Source organism: Cyanistes caeruleus, unplaced genomic scaffold (genome assembly GCF_971803275.1).
Source record: "Cyanistes caeruleus unplaced genomic scaffold, bCyaCae1.hap1.1 HAP1_SCAFFOLD_65, whole genome shotgun sequence".
Lineage (NCBI taxonomy): Eukaryota > Metazoa > Chordata > Aves > Passeriformes > Paridae > Cyanistes > Cyanistes caeruleus.
In genome coordinates, this window is record NW_028255884.1 from 1,052,338 (window position 1) to 1,070,077 (window position 17,740).

The 17,740-nt window shown below is 53.4% G+C and overlaps 1 protein-coding gene across 1 annotated transcript; it reads left to right on the plus strand.

Moving 5' to 3' along the window:
* The first annotated feature begins 435 nt into the window (after positions 1–435).
* Positions 436–14,542, plus strand: LOC147647121 (uncharacterized). Its single transcript, XM_086872481.1, has 4 exons — positions 436–551; positions 8,740–8,893; positions 12,209–12,287; positions 12,474–14,542. Exons 3-4 carry the CDS (start codon positions 12,236–12,238, stop codon positions 13,451–13,453), a joined length of 1,032 nt encoding a protein of 343 aa, XP_086728607.1. The 5' UTR covers positions 436–551; positions 8,740–8,893; positions 12,209–12,235; the 3' UTR covers positions 13,454–14,542.
* Positions 14,543–17,740: the final 3,198 nt, after the last annotated feature.

Consider the following 17,740-nt stretch of genomic DNA (forward strand, 5'->3'; position numbering starts at 1 on the left):
TTTCTGCCAGAAATCTCCCTCCTCCCCCACTCATCCACAGGGATTTGGGGCAGTTTTCCCTTTTTGGGGGAAATCCGAGCGATGCACTGAGGCACCTAATTAGAGGTGGGAGAAGTGAGGCTCCAGGGCTTCCCGCTGAGCCGGAGCCACCGAACACCCAGGGCAGGGAAAAGCGGGCCGGGAGCTGCGGAGAACTTTGTTTGTGTTGGGAGCTCAATGGCGGCTCGGGCCGGGCCCGTTCCAAGCCTGTTCCTCATCTCCGCCCTTCCCCTCACACAGCCCGGGGCGGGCCCTGAGAGCGCGGGGCGGGGCTGTGCCGTGTGCAGAGCCCGCCGCTGGCTGCGATTGGCTGCTGCTGCCGTCACTCGTGGCTCTGGCGCGCGCTGATTGGGCAGAGCGGGGACAAGCCCGGCCCCGCTGGCGCCCCCAGGGCGGCCGTGGGGCAGGAGAGCCGCCATTGCCGGAGCGTCTGTGCGGGCCCGGCAGCGGCGGCAGCGGCCGGAGCCCGGTGAGGCGGCGGCGGAGCTCGGAGGCGGCCCCAGCCATCGCAGGTGGGAGCCGCGCTCGGTTCTGCGGGGGCTCGGGGCTCGCTGCGGGCCCGGGAGGGGGCGGCGGGGGGCTGTGGCGGGTGACTTGTGCCGTGGCCGGCCCGTGTTGGCCCTGGCGTGAGGGCGCTGCGGGAGCGGCTGCCCGCGGTCTCCTTCCCGCTGGGGCCTCGGCAGGAGCCGGTGCCGGAGCAGCGCTGGCTCGTCCCGCTTCGTGTCGGTAGCCCGGAGGTGGCTGCGCTGTGCTCGGGGCTGGGCGGGAAAATTCCCGGCGCCAGAGGTTTGTGTGGCCAAAGGAGCCCGAGGAGCGGTGTGAGAGTGACTTTATTGCTGCCCAAAGGGAGAGGCCGTGGGGCATTTGCCGTGCGCTCTCTCCAGCTGCTGGAGGACGCGGCCTCGTTTTTGTCCTGATTTTCCCGGCCGCGTGTCCCTGTCCCTTTCCCCACTGGCGGAGGTGCTTGGAAGGTTCAGACTTCCCCATCTGCCTCCTGCATGTCCCGGTTAATATGTACCCACCACTTTTGTATAACATCCGATATTGATGGCTCTGTTAAGTCTTTGTTCTTCTGGAAGTTCAGGAATTTAGCGGGACTTTGTCAGAGCAGCGGTCCTTGTCAATTGGTAACATTTTCTGTAACTGAGGTTTTTTCCCATTGCTTCCTTATGTGCAAGTCCGTGGCCCTATCTGCAAGCAGATTCACTCATTGGCTCTGTTTTTTCTTCCTGGGTGTTTTTTGATTTTGGGATTGCTCTCGGTGCCCTCATTCTCTGTCCTTTTGTAGCCGTTTGTGGCTCAGGAGGCCTGGCTGCCCCCTGCATCCCCTTGCTCAGCTGCTGAATGAGCTGCACTCAGCAAGGTGTGTGCATGGGGAAAAGATGAGAGTTGCTGTAGAACATAAGAGGAGAAACTGCATTAGTTTAACCCATGGTCTGCCATTTGGACTGGTACATTACATTTTTCTTATATCCTTTGTTATCTGTTTCTCCACTTTTCCTCTGTGATGTATTTGCCAGCAGCAGTTTGAGTCATTTAATTTTCCACAAACTCTGCCTCCTTTTCCTGCTAAAAGATAATCTGACCCCATCCCATGGTGAAATGTTGTGTTCCTCATCTGGGTGGATTGGTTGTGAAGAAAGTCAGGAACTGGAGCTGTCTGGTTGGGGATTATTTTGAGGACATCATGTAATCTAATTATGCCATGGAAATGATAAATTAGTTCTCTGGCTCCCGATATGAATTCATTAGGGTTCCCAGGGCCTGGTCCATGGTGTTGCAGGATTTGTTCTGGTGGCTGTTCGTCTTTTCCCCATTTTTGGGTGCTCCCTCCAGCCAGGGCTGCATCAATTTTTGGCTTTTCTCTAATTAAATCAGCACATACTTGGATTCCCAACTGATTTCCTTGAACTTGTGGCAGAAAAAAAACCCCAGTGCTCTAATTCACCCTGGATAACATGGAAAGTGAGAGCAAAAGTTGGGGTGGGGAGTCGGATGATTCCCCCCCATTTTTTATAGTGAAGTTTTCACAGCATTGTCCATTTGCTGTTTTCCTTTTCAGCTTAACCAATTTCTGCTGCAGAGTCAGATATCCTCACCATGGGCTCTGCCTTTAGCTGTGCAAATTCCATCTGTGCCCCCAGGCAGAGCTTGGGGTGAGGGGCAGAGGAATTCAGCCCAATTCCTCCCCCAAGCAGGAAGACCCTGGTACATTGTCCAGGCTTTGCCCCAGAGGTGTTAATTTGCATTTCTAAAGCTCCTCTGCTGGCTGCCTGGAATGAAGCTTCTCTTCCAGGGCAGCCATGGGATGACTCACATGGAGAACACCCCACCCCCCCTTACAATTTTTTTATTTTTTTTTTTAAACAATTTTCTATTAACTGTTTAGCTTTTAAAGGGCCTCTTTTCAAACTCTTCTACTTTTCAAAATGCAGCTTAAAGGTGAACATGGAAAAACCCATACCATAATGTTGCCATCACTAAGAGCCATGCACAAATATAAAAACAAAAATTAGAAAGAAATCAAGTATTTTCTTTTTCTTCTCTTCTGACTAAAAACTGATTCTCACACCCCTGGCCCAAGCAGAACTGACAACAGAAAAGTAGAATTATTACGAAAATTTCTTCTAATGGTGTAATCCTTTCACTGAAACTGTGAAAAGCAGAAACTCTCCAACAATGTCTTTAGAGAAATAAAGCATGACTTGATTCTGAACAGAATCATTTCAACCACACATAGTCTGCATGTGCAGAGAAAATCATTCCATGGCATGTGAGTTTTACTAGATGTTTCCTAAACTTTATACAGTCTGAACCCATAGAAATTCATTAGTTTAGTGTTCATTGTTTCCAAGTTGTGGAGTCCTTAGTGTTTGGTTTCCTGTTGCACCGGGATTTCTGTGTCTCTGATGTGAATTAGGTCTGCACTCCTGGATTTCCTGCTCAGCCTTTTCCAGACCCCCTTGGATCCCCATTCCTGGGCCCTGGGACCCCCCCCGCATCTCCTTCCCCAGCTCCGGGACCTCCTGCACCCCCTTCTCCTGCACCAACAGCGCCCTGCACCCCCTTTCCCGGGGATCCTCCCCTGGCAGCCCCTGGATCCCCCGGTTCCGTCAGCCCGGGGACCCCCGGAGCCCCATTCTCGGCCATCCCGGGGCACCGCACCCCCAGGCCTCCCTTTCCAGGGAAAGCCGAGCTGGGCACGGGGCTCTCCAGCCGCTCTGGCATTTCTGATCACCCCAAGGAGAGGGAGAGAGCAGCAGAGAGAGAGAGAAGGAGATTGGGAATCGGGGCTCGGGCTCCCAGCGCCCGCTCCTGCTCCGCCGGGGCTGGGGAGCCGCAGCCGCAGGAAAAATGGGATCCGCGGATGCCGGGGCTTCCCCCGCTTTGGGCCGAAGCCGGCGGCTTCCAGGCAGAGTTTGGGCGCAGGGCCCGAGAGTTCAGCCCAGTTTGTCCCGGGGGTCCCGCAGTGCGCGGCCGAGGAGGGTCCCGGGGGATCCCGGGAGGGGATCCAGGGGAATTCCCTGGAATTGCCGCGTCCCCGCCCCCCGCGCTCCCTCGGGCACTTTCGCTTCCGCCTTGGCCGCCCTGCGCCGCCGGGATCTGCCCGGCGACCGGTGACGTCACTGCAGCCTCGGGCTGCCACTGGCGGGCAGCAAAGAGCGGCGCCAATGGCGGCGCCGGAGGCGGCTCTGGGGGCGGGGCCGGGGCTGTGGGCGGGGCCGCAGCGGAGCAGCGCGATGGCTCCAGCGCTGGGGCCGGGGGCGCTCCCGGGGGGCGGCGAGAGGTGAGGGGGACCCCGGCACCGGGACTCTTTGATCGCCCATTCCGGAGCGCCGAGGGGCTCCTAAACCCCCATTCCTGGGCACCGCCATCCCAGCGAACCCCCATTCCCGGCCGTGGGTCCCACCCTGCACCCCCTTATCCGGCACCAGGAACGCCTGCACCCCTTTCCCGGCCATCCCGCCTCCCGCAGCCCCCAGAGCCCCCTTCTCCTTCACCCATTTAACCCCCGGACCCCTATTCCTGCCTCTCCCAGCAGCCAGCCCCTCCTTTCCTCAGCACTCAGGACACCCGGGACCCCTATTCCCAGCCATCCCGGCTTTCCCTGCCCTGTCCTGGCAATGGGGACAGCGGGGACCCTTGGAGCTCCCTTTCCTGGGTACAGGAACGCCCTGAACTCCAGCCATGCCACATCTAGCCAGCCCTAGCCTCCCCTCTTGTCACTCCTGGCATCCCCAAATGCCCTTCCCGGCTCTCGCCGTTCCCCCTTTCCTTCAGCCGTGACCCCCCCGATCCCAAATCTCCAAATGTCCCCCCAGTTCTCCTCTCCCTGCGTTCCCTGCACGCGGCGCTGTCGGAGCCCGGCCCGGGCTTCCCGCAGTCCATGTCCATGGGGTCCCTGGCTGGGATCCCCTTCCAGCGCCGCCGCAGCGAGCGGGGCCGGGCGGAGCCGAGCCGGGATCTTGGGATAGCCAGGGCTGGGATCTTGGGATAGCCAGGGCTGGGATATTGGGATAGCCAGGGCTGGGATATTGGGATAGCCAGGGCTGGGATATTGGGATAGCCAGGGCTGGGATATTGGGATAGCCAGGGCTGGGATCTTGGGATAGCCAGGGCTGGGATATTGGGATAGCCAGGGCTGGGATCTTGGGATAGCCAGGGTTGGGATATTGGGATAGCCAGGGCTGGGATATTGGGATAGCCAGGGCTGGGATATTGGGATAGCCAGGGCTGGGATCTTGGGATAGCCAGGGCTGGGATCTTGGGATAGCCAGGGCTGGGATCTTGGGATAGCCAGGGCTGGGATCTTGGGATAGCCAGGGCTGGGATATTGGGATAGCCAGGGCTGGGATCTTGGGATAGCCAGGGCTGGGATCTGGGGATAGTCAGGGCTGGGATATTGGGATAGCCAGAGCTGGGATCTTGGGATAGCCAGGGCTGGGATCTTGGGATAGCCAGAGCTGGGATCTTGGGATAGCCAGGGCTGGGATATTGGGATAGCCAGGGCTGGGATATTGGGATAGCCAGGGCTGGGATATTGGGATAGCCAGAGCTGGGATATTGGGATAGCCAGGGCTGGGATATTGGGATAGCCAGGGCTGGGATATTGGGATAGCCAGGGCTGGGATCTTGGGATAGCCAGGGCTGGGATCTTGGGATAGCCAGGGCTGGGATATTGGGATAGCCAGAGCTGGGATATTGGGATAGCCAGGGCCGGCACAAGGAGCGGCACCGGCACGGGGCCAGCGGGGAGCTGCAGATGCTGCAGCAGCGGCACAGCCAGAGCGGGGCTGAGCGGGGGGAGCCGGGGCTGGGGGATCTGTGGGGCTGCGATGGCAACTGTGGCACCGCCATGGGGATCCCTGAGATCCAGGCTGAGGGATTAACAAATTCCCTGGCTCACAGCTGCAGGGAATGTCTCCGGAAATATGTCAGATATGGGCAGGAGGTGCTGGAGTGTAAAGATGGGGAGGGCAGAATTCCCATGGGAATATGGGAATTGAGAATGCAGGATTTGGGAGAGCAAAATTTGGGAATGTAGGAATTCCCACGGAAATTCCATGGATGGATCTCAGACATCCCATTCCTGTGAGACCTCCAAGGATGGATTCTACAGCAGTCCAATTCCCATGTGAACTCTGTAGATGGATCTCACTGCCATGCCATTCCACAGAATTCCCTGGGCAGATCTCCCCATCCCACTGCCATGGGAGCTCCAGTCCGGTTCCCCCCAAACCCATCCTGGGGCTTGCCCTGTTCCTTGCCTTCCCCACCCCCCACAAGACTCCTGGGAGTCCCCCCATGACACAACCAGCCCCCCCAACTCTTCCTGGGTTCCCCCTCATCCCCCCCACAACGGGAATTCCTGGAAGTCCCCCCGTGTCCCCTCCCCCAGGACTTTGGGGGTCCCACCCGACCTGTCCCTGCACCCCCAGATTTCTTCCACAGCCCCCCTGTGATGGTGGAGGGTGGGGGCCGAGTGCTGGTGCCCCCCTGCCTGCAGCAGATCCAGCGGTGAGGGCAGTTCGGGGGGTCCCTCAGCATTTGGGGTCCCTGGGATTTGGGGTGACCCCCCGGGCCCCCCAGGATCTCCCTGAACACGCTGACGCTGCCCGTGTGCAGTGAGAAGGTTCAAACCCGGCACGGGGTCCCCAGCACTGCCACCCGCATTGCCCAGGTACCCCCAAACCTGCCGAGAACCCCCAAACCCCCTGGGACACCCCAACCTCCCCTGATCCCAAACACATCCCTGGATGCTCCAAAAACTCCCCAAAACCGCAAAACCCCATTCAGCCATTGAGAAGGTTCATACCTGGCATGGGGTCCCCATGTCCATTACCAGCAGGTTCCCCAAAACAGCCTTGAGATCCCCAATTTCATCGCTGGGATCGCCCAAATTCTCCCATCAGGACCCCTGTAAACCCTCTTGAGAACTCCCAAAAAACCACCGTGGCCCCAAAAACACCCAGAACTTCTGAAAATCCCCAGGAACCCCTCATGAAGGTTTATACCGAGCACGGGATCCCCATGGACACCATCGGCATCACCCAGGTACCCCCAAACCCCTCCCGGGACCCCCAACCCCTCCCGGGCTCCACTGCCGGAACCAACGGGAGCGGTGTTGCCCTTTTAAGAGGAGTTACAGTGGGACCCGACAACACCGGGGACCCTTAAAGCGGCCATGGTAGAGAGAACCCCCAAAATCCACCCTGGGGGACAAAACATCCCCTACAGGGGCTTGGGGTGGGGACACCCCTAAAAATGTCACTTAAAGCCGTCATGATCCCCCCTCAAAAGGGGCTTGTGGGGCTGCGGCCGCACAAACACCCTAAAATGGGGAGGAAATAACACCCCTGTAGTGGTGGGATCCCCCCCAAAAAACCTGAAAAAGAGAAAAACTCCTCTTGAGAGGGGCCTGAAGACCCTGAAAGGCCCTGGAAGAGGGACAAGATCCCCTCCTGTGCTGGGGCCTCCCCGAGCCGGGAACTCTCCCGTTCCTGCACTCGGGGGAGCCCCGAACGACGGCGGCTCCTGGGCTGAGCCCCCCTCAGCCGGGGCTGCGGGGGGAACTGGGGGGGCTGGGACGGGGCTTGGGGCTCCTGGGGTGAACTGGGGGACCCTCAGTGCTCCCACCTCCCCCTGTTCCCCTGTCCCGCCCCGTTCCCATTGTTCCCCCAAAGCTCCGCTGCCCCCAGCTCGGTTTGGGGGGGACCCAGCCCTTTCCCATCGTGTCCCGGCCCGGCCCCGCTCACCCGAGGGCTCCGAACCACGCCCAGGGACAGAGGAGGGACAGAGGAGGAGGAAGAGGAGGGACAGAGGAGGAGGAAGAGGAGGAGCAGGAGGAGGAAGAGCTGGAGCAGGCAGAGGAGGCTCCACCTGCGCTCCCCGCTCTCTGCATCTGCAGCTCCTTCGGGACCATCGCCCCCCATCCCGCAGGTGCCCGGGGAGGGGGAGCTCGCCCCAAATACCCCGGGGCTCCCTGGCTTTGGGGTTTTTGGGGGGGATGTTTGGGGATGGCAGGGCTCCAGAGCCGAGCCGCAGATGCCCCTCGGGGGCACCCCGGGGGTCCCCGGGAGGTGTTTTTGGGGGGTCCCGGTGGCGGTGGCGGCAGAGCCCCGGCAAAGGGGCCGGGGGGATGCGGGTCCGGCATGGCCGGGAAAGGGGTTCGGGGCTCCCGGTGCCGGCAGTGGCTGCTCCCAGCATTGCCCAGTTGCTCACCCCGTGTGGCTCCAGTTTCCTCTGCGCCCCACGATAAGCCAAATCACTCCCAGTCATTCCCTATTAGAGTACAATTTGTCTCCATTTTATCCCAGTTTTCCACATTTTTATCCAATTTTTCCCCATTTTTATCCCATTTCTTTCCCATTTTTGCTCTATTTTTTCTAATTTTTATCCCATTTTCATGTAATTTTCCCCTATTTTAATCCTATTTCTTATTTTCCCCAATTTTTTCCCCATGTTTTTTCTTTTCCTCTCAATTTTCCCCTTTTTTATCTCATTTGTCCTCATTTTTTCCCAGTTTTTTTTCCCTATTTTTCCTCCATTTTTACTCAAATCGTCCCCCATGTTTTCCTATTTTTCCCATTTTTTCCATTTTTAATCTATTATTTCCCCACTTTATGCTATTTTTGCTCCATTTTCTCCCAGTTTTTTCCCCATTTTTACTCCTATTTTCCCCGATTTCTTCCAATTTTCCCCCATTTTTGCCTCATCTTCACCTTTTTTTTTGTATTTTTGTCCCAGTTTTTCCCATTTCCCCCCTCTCCCATTTTTATCCTGGTTTTATCTTACTTTTCCACAATTTTATCCCAATTTTCTTCCATTCCTTTCTCCCATTTTTCCCAATTTTTCCTCCATTTCCATCCCATTATCCCAAAATTTTCCCTATTTTTATCCCATTTTTTCCCATTTTTTCCCCCCATTTTGGCTCCATTTCTCCCCATTTTCCTCCATTTTTCCTGACATTTTTCTCACTTTTCCCCTATATTTTTGTAGTTTTCCCTAACTTTTCCCCATTCTTCCTCCATTTTTATTTTATTTTTCCCCATTTCCCCCTATCTTCCCCATTTAATTATCCCAAAAATTGAAATTTGGGGTAAAAAAAATAGAAATTTTGGTGGGAAAAAAGGGTGCTTTGGTGGCAAAATTTCATGAATTTAAATCACAGCTTTCCCATGATTTTTCCATGATTTCCAGCCAGAAGGAGGTGTGGGATTCATCCCAATGTTCTGGAAGCTGGAAGAGGACCAAGCCATCAGTCTTCCAAAAAACCTTGCGCAGCTCATCCGCAATTCCACCTTTCCCCAGTCCCTGGATTCTCAGGTCTGGAAATTCTTCTACGATCTCCCAGGTAGGCAATTCCTAAAATTCCATGGAAAAATGGGATAGGGGGATTTAATCCTGTTTTTTTCCTGATTTTTCCCATTTTTTTCCCATTTTTTATCCCCATTTTATCCTGATTCTTCCAGATTATTTTCCTCTTTCTTTTCCTCGTTTTGTCCCAGATTTTTCCAGGTTTTTTCCCAATATTTTTTTCCAATTTTTTCACTCTTTTTTCCCCCCATTTTTTTCTGTTTTTTCCTAGTTTTTTCCTAATTTTCCCTTGCTTTTTTTCTGATTTTTTCCCTCCTTTTTCTCCCAAATTTTCCCATTTTTTTCCAGTTTTTTATCAAATTTTCCTGATTTTCCCCTGATTTTTCTCTCTTCCCAAATTTTTTTATCTTTTCCCCAACTTTTTCTCAAATTTTTCCCTGATTTTTCTGGTTTTTCCCATTTTTTCCCTGATTTTTCCCAATTTTTTCCCTGATTTTCCCCCAATTTTTTCAATTTTTTTCTGATTTTTTTCAGGTTTTATTCCCTTTTTCTTTTCCTGATTTTTCTCTCATTTTTCACATTTTTTTTTCCTGATTTTTCCCTCTGATCTGTCCCAATATTTCCCCATTTTTTCCAAATTTTTCCTAAATTATGCTTGTTCATTTCCTAAATATTTCCTGGCTTTTTCCCAATTTTTTTAACATTTTCCCAGGTTTTGTCCCCCAGGTTTTTTTCCTCATTTTTCCCTTGATTTTTTTTTCTCTGATTTTTCCCAGTTTTTTCCACCATTTCTTTTCCTGATTTCCCCCCATTTTTCCCTGTATTTCCTAATTTTTTTACTGATTTTTCCCGATTTTTTCCCAGGTTTCTTTTTTCTCTCTTTTCTTGATTTTACCCATTTTTTCCCAATTCTTTTCCAGTTTTTTTCCCGATTTATCCTTTTTCCTTTCCCAATTTTTTCTGGCTTTCCCCATTTTCTTCCTGAAATTTTTCATTATTTTTTTCTGATTTTTTACAGATTTTTTAATCCTTTTCCTGTTTTTTTCCCCTGATATTCCCCTGATCTTTCTTTTTTTTCACATTTTTTTTCTGATTTTTTTGCAAGCTTTCTCAAACATTTTTGTTTTTTCCTTGATTTTTCAAATTTTTTTCCGAATTTTTTCTTGATTTCGCCTGATTTTTCCCAGGGTCTTTTTGGCTTTCTTTTCCTGGTATTTCCCTGATTTTTCCCATTTTTTCACTTCTTTTTTTTTCCATGCCTTTCCTATTTTTTCCTGATTTTTCTATCTTCCTTTCCCATTTTTTTTCTAGCTTTTTCCCAATTTCTTCTCAAATTTCCCTGAGTTTTCCCTGGTTTTTTCCGAATTTTTTTCCCATTATTTTTCTACTATTTTTAGATTTTATGCCTCTTTATTTTCCTGGTTTTTCCAAGTTCTTTCCCAGTTTTTCTCCTGATTTTCTCAGTTTTTTTTCCAATTCTTCCTGATTTTTCCTGATTTTTCCCAGATTTTGTCCTGATTTTTTTCCCCATTTTTCCTGATTTTTTTCAAGATTTTTTCCACTTTCTTTTCCTGATTTTTTCCCCAATTTTTCCCATTTATTCCTTGACTTTTCTCTTTTTTTCCCAAATTTTTCCTGATTTTCCCTTTTTTTTTTTTTATTTCATCCTGGTTTTTTCTATTTTTTTCCCCTGATTTTTCCCTTCTATTTTCCTTTTATTGATCCTGCTTTTTTTCCCATTTTTTCCCCAATTTTCCAGTTTCCTTCACACTCCCAGTATCATCCCAGTAACTCCCAGTCTGATCCCAGTCACTCCCAGTCTAATCCCAGTCACTCCCAGTATGAGGCCAGTGGCCCCCAGTTGCTCCCTGTCAGTGCCAGTGTGACCCCAGTAGCCTCCAGTGTGATCCCTGGGACTCCTTGTCTCTCCCAGTATATCCCAGTCAGCCCCAGCACGCTCCCAGTCATTCCCAGCTCCTCCCAGTTGCTCTCAGCATGATTCCAGTTGTTCCCAGCCACTCCCAGTCAATCCCAGTATGATTCCAGTCACCCTCAGTGGGATCCCAGTCTCAGCCAGCATGGACCCAGCTGCTCCCACTGTGATCCCAGTATGATCCCAGTTGAGTATGATCCCAGAATAGTTGCAATTCTTCCCAGTTCCTACCAGTATGATCCCAGTTGTCCCTGGAATAGTCCCAGTCCATCTCAGCATGGTCCCACTCACTCCCAGTTGCCCCCAGTGTGGTTCCAGCTGTTCCCAGTTGCTCCCAGCCACTCCCAGTCACTCTGAGTGCAGTCCCAGTTGCTGCCAGTATGGTCCCAGTCTTGCCCAGCATGGCCCAGCTGCTTCCACTGTGATCCCAGTTAGATCCCAGTTGCCCTCAGCGTGGTTCCAGTTGCTCCCTGTTTCTCCCAGTGTGATCCCGGTTGCACCCAGTAGCCCCAAGTATAGTCCCATCCCCTCCCAGCATGGTCCCAGTCATGCCCAGTTGCTTTCAGTTGTCCCCAGCATGGTTCCCGTTGTTCCCAGTGTGTTCCCAGTATATCCCAGTTGTTCTCAGCATGTCCATAGCCATTCCCAGACACTCCCAGTAACCCCAGTCAGGTGCTTGTTATCCCAGTATTATCTCAGTCACACCCAGTATATCCCAGTCCAGCATTCCCCAAATTCACAGTCCCCCACCCGTGGGATCATCACCCCCCCCATCCCAGCAATAACCAGGGAGGGGGAGCTCGGCCCAGATATCCTGGGGGGTCCCTGGGTTGGGTTTTTGGGGAGAATGTTCGGTGAATGAAGAACTCCAAAGCTGAGCAGAAAATGCCCCTTGGGGGGTCCTGGTGGCAGCTGCTGGCAGAGGCAGCCTGGAGGAGCAGAGCCCTGTGTCCCCCAGGACCCCCAGAGAAGGGGAGCGCCGCAATTCACTGACCCTCAACAGCCTGGAGAGGGGTCAGGGGGGTCTCCATGGACCACCTGCACCCCCAAGAAGAGAATAAGGGGAGAAGGGACCCTGGGACCCCAAAAACCTCCAACATCCCTAAATGTTGAGACAGAAATGAGAGGAACTTTTTGGATTCCTGGCACTCTCAGAAGCAAGGGGAGGGCAGGGACCGAGTAGATGGGGGACCCACAGTACAAGCGTGACCCCCAGCAGCTGGAACAGGGGGGAACCCATGAACAACAAAGGGGAGAGACCAGAGATGGGGAACTCCTGGGAGGCGTTTTCAGGGCTGAAACTTGGTGTTTAGGAGGTTTATATGGGCACAAGGTGCCCTGTGACTTCTAGAGAGGGCCTTGGGCAGGAGGAACCCCCTATTCCAATGTGCTCATGAATTGTATTTTTCCCCAAACCAGGATTTCCCATTCCCAAACCTTGGCTGGATGGAGGAGGAGGCTGTGAGGAAGAGGAAGACGTCCCAGGACACCCAGGCAGGTGAGGAGGAAGTCAGTGCCCCTTTCCCCCTCTCTCCTGCTCCATCTCCCAGCCCAGCCTGGCCCCCGGCTGCAGGACAACCCCGCTGCCGACGCCGTCCTGCCGGGGACGCACTGGGGGGATCTCCTTCCCCTTCCCTCTGGCACGGAGGCAAATCCCATCCTTTCCTTGTCCTTCCTCCCCCAGACAAGGAGCTGAGGATGGAGACCAGGGAGGACAAATCCCCACAGCAGAACCTCATGGAAGAGGCCGTTTTGAGCAGCTCCAAGGCACAGGAATCCAACAGGGAGGAAAAGCCCCAGAGATCCTGCAGGAGGAGGGGCTCCAAACCCATCCCAGGGTGCTCTGAGGAGGAAAGACCCACCCTGTGCCGGGAAGGCGGCCGGAGATCCAGCCAGGGCTCTGAGCTGGTGGTCCATGAGCAGCTTCAGGATGGGGAGAAGCGCTACAAGTGCTTGGAGTGTGGGAAGAGCTTCAGCCAGAGCAACAGCCTGATCAGCCACCAGATGATCCACACTGGGGAATGGGCCTACGAGTGTGGGCAATGTGGGAAGGGCTTCAGCTGGAGGTCCCACCTCATCATCCACCAGCGAATCCACTCTGGGGAGAGGCCCTACGAGTGTCCCGAGTGTGGGAAGAGGTTTCAGAGGAGCTCCACTCTCCTCGTGCACCAGCGGATTCACACGGATGAGAGGCCCTTCCGCTGCCCTGACTGTGGGGAGGGCTTCAAGCGAAACTCCCACCTCATCAGGCACCGGCGCATCCACACTGGGGAGAGGCCCTACGAGTGTCCCCAGTGTGGGAAGAGCTTCAGCTGCAGCTCCAGCCTGACCATCCACCAGAGGACCCACACTGGGGAACGTCCCTATGAGTGTGGGGAATGTGGGAAGGGTTTCAGCCAGAGGTCCCAACTGACCATCCACCAGCGCATCCACACCGGGGAGAGGCCCTATGAGTGTCCTGAATGCAGGAAGAGGTTTCAGAGCAGCTCCCATCTCCTCCAGCACCAGTGGATTCACACGGATGAGAGGCCCTTCCGCTGCCCTGACTGCAGGAAGGGGTTCAAGGACAACTCCACCCTTGTCAGGCACCGGCGTATCCACGCTGGAGATGGCCCTACAAGTGTCCCCAGTGTGGGAAGAGCTTCACCCAGATCTCTAACTTGACCCAACAGCAACAGAGGCACTGGTAAGGGAAGCCTCTGCCTCGAAGCTTGGGCCCTGCGAGCCCAGGAAGAAACTCCATCCTGGGCCCCTCGTGAGGTGACAGCCCAGGGATTTCTGATTGGGTTTGGGCCCCTGGGGTTTTTCCCTTGCTGTGTTCCCAGTGGTCCCTGACCTTAAACTCCACCCTGGTTCTCAAACCCCATCTCCCTGCCTCTGTTTGGGGCTGTCTCTGGATCTGAGTTTGTTCCTGAGCTGAATAAATGGTTTCCTGAGCAGAATCCCATCTCGTTGGTGTCCCCGACTGGTTCCTGGTAAATGTGGCCTCCGTGGACATGATGTTGCGGCCCCGGAACGCAAGACCCCACAAAATTGAGACCTGCCCCCAGAGCCCCCCAAAATTCCCTAAAATTCACCCAAGTCCCCCAAAATTCCTTTAATTTCCTTAAAATGCCCTTTTTGTCCCCCTCCAGGACCAGGTGCCTTGGCTGGATCTCAGGGACAGCCCCAGGAATTTGGAGGGGGTCTCTCCTCCCCTGCCACTCCCAAGAACCTGCTGCTTTTGGGAAAAAAAAAAAAATTAAAAAATTCTTTGGATTCAAGGAGGGGTTCCCCCATTTTTGTCACATTTTTTGGGGGTTCTCCCCCAAATTTTATCCTTTTTTGTTTTTTGGGTTTTGTTTCTTGTTTTTTTTTTCTATTTTTTGGTGGCTTTGGCATTCTTCAAAGTGGGCTTTTTTTGGAGAGGGTTCCCACAATTTTTTTGAGGGGTCCCTCAATTTCTTTGGGGGGGAATCACCCCCTCCCTCAATTTTTCCTCTGTCCCCCTTTCCCCAAAATGGGGTGGGGGTGGTCTTTTTTTTCTTTTTTTTTTTTCTTTTTACCTTTTTTCCCTATTTTTTCCCCTCTTTTTATTTATGTGCATTTAATTTGGGGGGACTGGGGCAGGAATTTTGGAGAGGTGTCGCCAAGGGTGCTGGAAAAGTTGGGGGCACTCCCATCCCCAAAAAAATGGGAAAAATCCCAGGAAATCTGGGGTTTCCCCCCCTACCCAAAGTGTGAAAAATGTGAAATAAAAAATTTATGTTCTCAGCTTTTTGGTGATTTTTGAGGAAAGGAGTTGCAATTTTGGGGGGTTTCTTGGGAGGGGTCACTGGTTTTTTGCAGGGGATCTCCTGAGTTTTGGGGTGGAATTTGGGAAATTGGGGGGAATTTGGGGGTTTGGGGGGGAAATTTGGTGTTTTGGGGAGAACTTCTGGTTTTTTAGGGGGAGGATTTGGGGTTTTGGGGGGGAAATTTGGGGGTTTTGGGGAAAAATTTAGGGGGTGGGGAGAATTTTGGGGGGAAAATTTGGGATTTTTGGGAAAATTTGGAGTTTTGTGGGAAATTTTTTAGTCTTGGGAGGATCTGGGACTTTTGAGGGTGTATGGGGGGTTTTCGGTTTTGGGGGGGATTTGTGAGGAATTTTGGGATTTTGGGGGAGGAATTTGGTGGTTTTAGGGGGAAATTCAGGGGTCCTGGGGGAGGTTCTGATTTTGGTAAGGGGGATTTGGGGAGAATTTTTTTGGTTTGGGGGAATTTCCATTGATGGGGAGGGGTCCTGATCCCACTGAGGAGGGGCACTTTGGGGAGGCCTGAATTTGGGGAGGGGTCTCAAGTGGGATTCCCGATTTTGGGGCAGGGTTTGGGTTGGATTTGGGGAGATTTTCCAGCGATGGCGAGGCATCTCAGGAGTGCGATTTGAGGAGAGGTCTCAATCAGGGCACCATCCTGAGCTGGAAGCGAGGGGGATGTTGGGAGTGGAATCTGGGGAGGATCTGGGGGGAGATTTTCCAGCCATGAGGAATGGTCCCGGTCCCGGGGCAGTTCCTGAATTTGGGGAGCAGTCTGGAATTTGGGAGGGGTCTCATTGGGGCAGCAGGTGGAGCTGGAAGGGGGACAGGATGTTGGCACAGCCGCTCTCCAGGGGGGCCGTGGGCAGCTCCTCGGGGGCTGCCGGGGGTCGCGGCCGCAGGCGCTGCAGCAGCGAGGTCAGGAACAGGAACAGCTCTGCCCGCACCAGCGCCTCCCCCAGGCACAGCCGCTGCCCTGTGGGGAGGGGGCGTCAGCACCACCCCACCATAAAGGGTCCGGGGTCTCAAAAGGGGTGGGGGTCTCCAGAGGGGCTGGGGTCCCAAAGGGGCTGGGGGTCCCAAAAGGGCTGGGGATCTCTAAAGGGTCAGGGGGTCCCAAAAGGGCCTAGGGGTCCCAAAAGGGGTGGGGCTGTCTAAAGGGTCAGGGGGTCCCAAAAGCGTCAGGGGGTTTCAGGGGTTGGGGATACCAAAAGGGCCTAGGGGATTCTAAAGGGTCTGGGAGCTTCAGAGTCTGGGGGATCCCTGAAGGGTCTGGGAGCTTTGGGATTGGGGTCCAAAAATGGTCTGGGGGTTTCAGGGGTGGGGGTCCCAAATGGGTCTGGAGTACCCACCCCGAGGATTTATGGGATTTAGGGGATCCCAAAAGAATGTAGGGCCCCACCCCAAAGGAATTTGGGGATTTTTGGGATTCCAGAAGGATTTAGGGCCCCACCCCAAGGATTTATGGGATTTTTGGGGTGCCCACTGGCCGAGAAGGGCACAAAGGTTTTGTTGTGCTGGAACTGACCCTGCTCATCCAGGAAGTTCCCAGGGTCAAATTTTGGGGATTTTTGAAGGATTTGGGGCTGTATAGGACCGAGCTCACCAGGGGGTAAATGTCCATGCCCTGTGGGGTCAGCTGTGGGGTCATTGGGGTAATTTGGGGTCAGGTGAGGCATCAGAGGGGTCCTTTAGAGTAATTTGGGGTTATTTGTGGTAATTTGGTTTCATTGGTGTCATTTGGGGTTACTAGGGTGTAAGAGACAGTCTGAAGTTTCCCTTATCTGCCTCACAACCATCACAAAAACAGAGACCAAGACCCTGAACACTCCGAGGGAATTTGTGCAGGGGTTCTGGCCTGGTTGAGGTGGAAGCTTGCCAGGTGATGGTTTGCAGGTGTGCTTGTTGTGCTGTCAAGGTACACTGCCTTCATTCCTGCTGCTGAGCAGGGACTTGTAAGGAGCGGCCTGTTCTGTACCTTACACCTGCTTCCCAGAGCAAGGGGTCTCATCACAATAGCCTGGGAATTTCCCCACCTCTTGGCCAGCTGCCCCTTGCTTTGAAACAGACTGTAAAAGTGACTTTTCCAAGTTACTTTCTTCGAGAGAGATCTCCCCATGGAAGAAGACACCGGCAACCCCGTCTCGTCCGTTGGTAGCTATAACCCCCCCTTTTTTCTCTTTGCATTTTGCCTCCTTTATCCCTCTCTCCCTCTATCTCTCCCCCTCTCATCTATCACATAACCCATGTTGCTGGCACTACAATAAAGATGCCTTAGTGCTGTTGTGATTTAAACTGAAATCCCCTGGTGTCCTTTTTGCACTCTGAGCTCAAACGAACCTCTCACGACTCCCACTTGTGTTAGGGGATCGTGACACTCGGCAGCGGGGTGACCCAAGGTGCGGCTTAGAGCAAATGCTCCACGGCACAAGGATATTGGTAGGCGCATGGTGGAGACAAGGATGAGGAGGAGACCTCCAGTATGGGTTCCAAACGCTTTTACTCCACTGGAGGGTCCAGGGACTGAAGACTGAGAACACAACTTTGTGGGGGTTTTTATATGGGGGAGGCCAGAGGGAGGGTACAAAATTTTAACCAATAGGAAGAAGCTGTGGGAGGAGTGGAAGGTTCCATTCAACAATACAATAGGGGAAACAAGGGGAGCAGAGTGGGTCACATGGGCCAATGGGGCATTGGAGATCAGGGGATTTCCAGAGGGGTGGCTCAGGTAGGAGGCTGGCCTAAGGGAAGACTGACAAATGGGTGTAATGACAGATGGGGAACATTCGAAAACAAGGGGTGGGCTTGAGGCAGGATTTGATAGGTGGGTAGGAGGATACAAACTAGGAGCAAACCAATGACTTAGGGGAATAATGGGAGAAACCACTCAAACAAAACACACCACAACAATAGAACTGTTAACCATTACAGGAGGTGGCATCTTCAGGAGGCAATGGATGTGAGTGAGCCCTTGCCATATTGACGCTGATTGTTCTGTGTGGAAAGGGACATTGAGAACTTGCCTCCAGCATTCTCCATGGATCTCAATCTGCCATGTGCCAGGGCTTCCAGATAATCCATGTTCTGATCTCAATCTAGAAGGGAGAACAAATCAGAACCCTTTCCATGGTGCCCCCAGCAGAGCTGCATCCGCCTTTGTCCGGCAGGAAAAGGGATG